Consider the following 5267-nt stretch of genomic DNA (forward strand, 5'->3'; position numbering starts at 1 on the left):
GTTACAATCCGTGGTCTGCCTCTACCGATAAAGTGTTCTCTCAAAACTTTTGAGACTTTCTCGGCCTTAGTCCTTAGTGTCTCTGAATATAAGTCCAAGACTAGTATTATCGAGAAGTGGAGCCAACGTCACAATATGCGTCCTCGTTCAGCTTCTCGTCCGCGATCCGCTCCTCCGCGGTCCGGTCTCCCGTAGGTGCTCGTAGGATCGTTTCTTTCAATCCTACTCCATGCATACAGCACAGCATCCTTTCCTCCCAGAGCTCGTATTCCTCTGCGTTCCCGTTGAACGAGGGCCATTTACTTCTGTGGGAGTTTGCCATGTCTTTCTGTGTTGTCGCTCCCGGTAGCTCAGCTTAGCGCCCTGTTAGCTTAGCTTTAGCTTCCCTGCTAAACTTAGCTTTAACACGCGGCTGCTAACTAGCACTCTTAGCGCGTACTCCCGCACTTAAGAATCATTCGTCGTTATCTGGGCCCATAACCTGTTAGCAGATTTAGACTTAAACCTTTTGTCTCCTGCAGCAGAAAGGTGAATAATCTCAGTCGTTCAAGTTTAGCCATTCATCACGGCGTTATTTATTTTAGGCACACATCTCAAGAGGCTTGAGGACAGACAGAGAAGGGGCGTGACTTCCAACGGTCTTATACCCTAGGTAGTGACATCATCAATCATGTGGTACAGCAGCTAACCAATGAACACAGTTAGTAGTCGCAGCTACTTACATAGACAATGTGGTGCACAGTAATAATATAAGTCATATACAATATACATATATCTATGTCATATTCTAACAGATCTCATGAAGTCCAGCACATATCCGACACTTAGATAAAGCATTGACAAAGCCGCTGTCAACATTTAAAAATCAAACCTCTTATTGTCCCTTTTTCCTCAGCACGTACTGCTGTCTCATGTACTGTAGTACAGGAGGACTATAGCCAGTTTCAAAATGCTCTTTGTTGATGTGAAGCTAAAGTTTTGTTGTCACAGGATTAACGGCCATCCAGGGAACTATGTCCGTATCGCTGGATGGAGACTGGAGGAGGTGAGGAGACTTTAGTTTTAGTTTAGGGTTTTAGTTATTTTTTGTCTTTCATAAAGCATGTTTGCACCACATTTCTTATTCTATGATATATTTTGTGTGTGTTGTAGTGCCATCCTAGCGGTTGTTTGACAGACCTCTTCATCCAGATGGCTGTTATCATGCTGCTCAAACAGACTCTCAACAACATTTTTGAGTTCATTGTGCCGTGAGTGTGCTGTATTTTCATTTAGGATCTACTATTAGGCAACAATGGTTATAGTGTCCATTGAATAAAATCACAATTACTTTGCATTCCTGTCAAAACGTTGTGTTTTCCAGTTGGTTAAAGAGCTGTCTGAGAAGAAAAACAGCAAAGAAGCTGCAGAGGAAGTGTGGTCACTGTTACAGGAAGGCCTGCCGTGACGAACAGGGACGCATTGAACCATGTGACGTCTGCAAACTTCGCCACTGGCTGTCTAATTATCACCTGGCCCACACGGATGCCTTCAGTCTGTTCAATGAGTTCCTGGAGATGGGTATGTCCACAGTCTGCGCTGACACTCACAACCAAAAACCCAACTCTCTAGCTCCACGAGGGATTGTATCCTTGTGCAACATCCTTGTGAAGTTCGGACACATCTGCAATGTCTGCACTCGGTTAAGTTATCTTGATTTGAAGAGTTTGTTTGTGCATGGGCATAATACGAGAGCAGACTCAAGGGCAGAACTATACAAAAACGTTTCCTCTTTAGAGATGAGATTTGTTGTTAAGAAGACTAGCAAAAGTAATAACAAATAAATAACACTTTCAAAATTAAGGAATTAAAACCCATTATCAAATAAAGGCTATTTGGATTTGCTCTCCCTATGCTATAGGCCTATAGAAGAAAAATAACTCTCGGCACTTCTACTGTTTTTACGACAACAATATCTGTACAATGAACCATCACTGTGAAAAACTAGCATCGCTCCTTTGGATTGTCTGTTTATGCTGCTATATATTAAGTTGACATTGCTGCATGAACATCCACTGGAGGATTGTTGGTCTCTCACTAAGTTTGAATGAGGTTATCACCGCTCCGTCTCACAGCCTTACAGCGAGGAGGAAGATCTGCACACGGAGATAGAAGTATAACACTCACTCACGTCGTACATACTGCATGAAAATAAAGATTATAAATATTAAACTAAATGTTGTACATATTGAAGTAAATGTCATGCATATTAAAGTGCAACACATCAGGGTCTGCCCAGCAGATCTGAATTATGATCATTTTTCGTTTCAAATCAGATTTTCCTCCAATTTCTACAGTGAGGTTGTTGATGTTTTTTGAAAAGTTGAAATCATTTCATCTTAAAGTGCTCAGAACGTCCACACTAAAATAGTTTTTTTCAGGCGGCCGCACGCTTCTGCATACGCTCACTCTAATGAAAGGCTTGAAATGACTTGCAAAAGTAGCATGACAGGTAATAATACACAATAAGCTAACATATTAATATAGAAGAAAAGCACACATTAGTTGTACTAGAATACAATATAGACAAATAAGTAGGTAAGTAAAGCCACTTCAGAACTTACATAAGTGAACATAATTCAATATGTGTTGCCTGCTGTATATAGAAAATCCTCAAGTGGTAAATCCTATTATTCTTTCTTATGCAACAGTATTTAAACAACACCCATTTCTCAGAACTTTTTTCCGTTATTCATAATGCACTTTCCACATTCCTTGAATAATTACCTTTCCATTGTACTTATTGTCCCTCCCCTCCAGTGGTCCAGTTCAGTTTCACCACCATATTCGTGGCAGCGTTCCCCCTGGCCCCCCTGCTTGCTCTCATCAATAACATTTTCGAGATCCGTCTTGACGCCATCAAAATGGTCCGCCTGGAGCGCCGGCTGGTCCCTAGAAAGACCAACGACATTGGTGAGCTGTGTGTCTGTTACTGTAATAATACATGAGAGCAGTAGCCCATAAAAGAACCTTAAATAAAGGATCACTCCACAGGAAACTTTTCACATCCTGTTGCAATAACATTCACCTATACTGAAACATGTACAGGCATCTAATGAATTTATTAAACAAACTGTATGTGTATCTTGTTTGTGTGTCAGTTAGTAAAACATCTCACAGATTGAAATGGCTAAGAATAATTGTTAGGATGGTAAGAAAATCTGCCACCATGTGATCTGAAGACTCCTGAATGCTGTTCACGTAAAGATCGTCTTTTCACCACGCTTCCTAACATAATGCATGAATCATATTTGGATGAGTCAGTTTTTTCGATGATGATGATACAAAGTTACTTGTTTTTCTTTTTTATAACCTATGACAATACCTCTCTCTGGTAGTTCCTTCAGTCAGCCGTTGATTATGCTGTGTGCAGGTGTGTGAGTGTAACAGCACTGTCCTCTGTCTGCAGGTGTGTGGACAAAGGTGTTGGAGGTCATCGGTGTGTTAGCAGTGATTGCTAATGGTTTGGTTATTGGAGTCTCCTCAGACTTCATTCCACGCCTTGTTTACCGTTATCGTTATGGCCCCTGTGCTAATGGAAGCACTTCCACACAGTGAGTTCTGTAACGGCTGGGAATAATGTATGTTTACACGTCGGCCAACTGTATAGTGTGTCACCATGATGGGTTGTGATCTCTTTGCAGCTGCATGCAGGGCTACATAAATGACACTCTCTCCACGGCTTTTGTAAGACACCAGGCAGTTAGAACTGACTTTATTCCAGATCAGATGATCACAGGCGGCTTTAATGTCACGCAGTGCAGGTGAGGAGATTCAATCCAACTATTAAAGACAAACCTGTCACACATGTGATAAACAGGACTCTCTGTGTGGTGTGTGCCTGCAGCTACAGAGACTACAGGAGTGATGAAGACTACAATCTGACTTCTCAGTTCTGGTTGGTTTTGGCTGTGCGTTTTGCCTTCGTCATCCTGTTTGAGGTGTGTACTCCATAATTTCTTCGTCAGTGCTGTCCATATGAACTGAAGAACGCAGTGAAATAGTTTCTGTGTATGTTCTCTTTTGTTTTTCCTGTAGCATGTTGTGGTGGTGTGCAAGTTCATTGCTGCCTGGTTCGTTCCCAACAACCCCATTCAGGTGAAGAATGATCGGCTGCACGACAAACTGGCCCGTCTGAAAGAGGAGCTACGGTAGGCAGCGTGCCCGAGAGCAACACATGAACCAATCTGATTATAGTTACTTTCGTAAACCTGAAGTGAATACATTTTGGAGAGAGAGGGATTGATTAAAACAAGAGCATTGGGACTCAAACCAAATTTGAAAAAGTGTATCTTGAGTTCTGTAAAAACATACTTAGAGTCCATAGAATTTGTCCAAACCATGGCTGCAGAGCAGAACTGGGACAATTTCCCCTCTTAATTAAAACATTTGTGGAACCATTTGATAGATTCAGATTCACACCAACACAATGCATACTTAGAACAGCGAAGCTATCTGAACCCAGATAAATATACCTTGAATGGAACATTATGTCAAAGTGATGCTATGAAAATAATTCCCAACCCACAAGTAAAACAAATAGACAAAGATAATAAACTAAGATATTCTAAGCAGTGGAAAACAGAAATCCAAGCAATACATAAACTAGAATGCTATAATTTTCTGAACAGAGAATTTCAATTAGCCCAATATTTGAACCAAATAAAACATCCAATAACAAGACAAACCCTTACTAGATATAGACTGATGGCGCATTTCCACTACAGGGCCTCGCTCGACCTCGCTCGGTATGGCTAGGCCTCGTTAGGCCTTGTTAGGACTAGCTCACTTTATGCTGCGCTTCCAGTACAGTTTAGTAGCTGGGGCAGTAACTCTAGTAACGCAGTGTAGGCGGAGCTGTGACGTCATCTTCAATGAGAACTACAGAAAAACAACATCAGCTGTTAGCACTCAAGCTCACAGCTCCTCATATCTGTTCAGAAACTAGACAAAAGTTAATCAAGTACAATCCACAGACTGTCTGTGTCATGGCGAATACAGTCGCTGGTTTATTTATGTCTGTATAGGCCGTTGTTGTGAGTGTGGACGGTCGGAGCATATACTGCGTTAGCTTAGCCGATCTCCATTCAGAAAACACGCATTTTAAAAGGTTTTTCCGCCTGCCGTCTGTCTGCAGACTTGTCAAAGCATTAATTCATTGTTTTTACTAACCGGTATCAGTATGTTGTTACTTCGGCATCATTTTGAAACGTGTATTACAATTAAAT

The 5267-nt window shown here is 41.4% G+C and overlaps 1 protein-coding gene across 1 annotated transcript; it reads left to right on the forward strand.

Annotated features, from left to right (window-relative positions):
* Nucleotides 1–543: 543 nt before the first annotated feature.
* Nucleotides 544–4194, forward strand: LOC104945896 (anoctamin-9-like). The gene is made up of 8 exons (XM_010771624.1): nucleotides 544–1045; nucleotides 1153–1250; nucleotides 1364–1560; nucleotides 2800–2952; nucleotides 3449–3593; nucleotides 3684–3803; nucleotides 3887–3980; nucleotides 4078–4194. The coding sequence occupies exons 1-8, from the start codon at nucleotides 950–952 to the stop codon at nucleotides 4192–4194; spliced, it is 1020 nt and encodes a 339-aa protein (XP_010769926.1). The 5' UTR covers nucleotides 544–949.
* The last annotated feature ends 1073 nt before the right edge of the window (nucleotides 4195–5267 follow it).

Source organism: Notothenia coriiceps, unplaced genomic scaffold, assembly GCF_000735185.1.
Source record: "Notothenia coriiceps isolate Sejong01 unplaced genomic scaffold, NC01 NC01_scaffold00010147, whole genome shotgun sequence".
Classification (NCBI taxonomy): domain Eukaryota; kingdom Metazoa; phylum Chordata; class Actinopteri; order Perciformes; family Nototheniidae; genus Notothenia; species Notothenia coriiceps.

Bases quoted from the DNA above. Each gene is read 5' to 3' on its own strand.
- LOC104945896 (XM_010771624.1), top strand. From the start codon at position 950: ATGCTCTTTGTTGATGTGAAGCTAAAGTTTTGTTGTCACAGGATTAAC. The intron at 3,594-3,683 runs GTGAGTTCTGTA...ATCTCTTTGCAG, and splicing joins AATGGAAGCACTTCCACACA to CTGCATGCAGGGCTACATAA. The intron at 3,981-4,077 runs GTGTGTACTCCA...TTTTTCCTGTAG, and splicing joins CCTTCGTCATCCTGTTTGAG to CATGTTGTGGTGGTGTGCAA.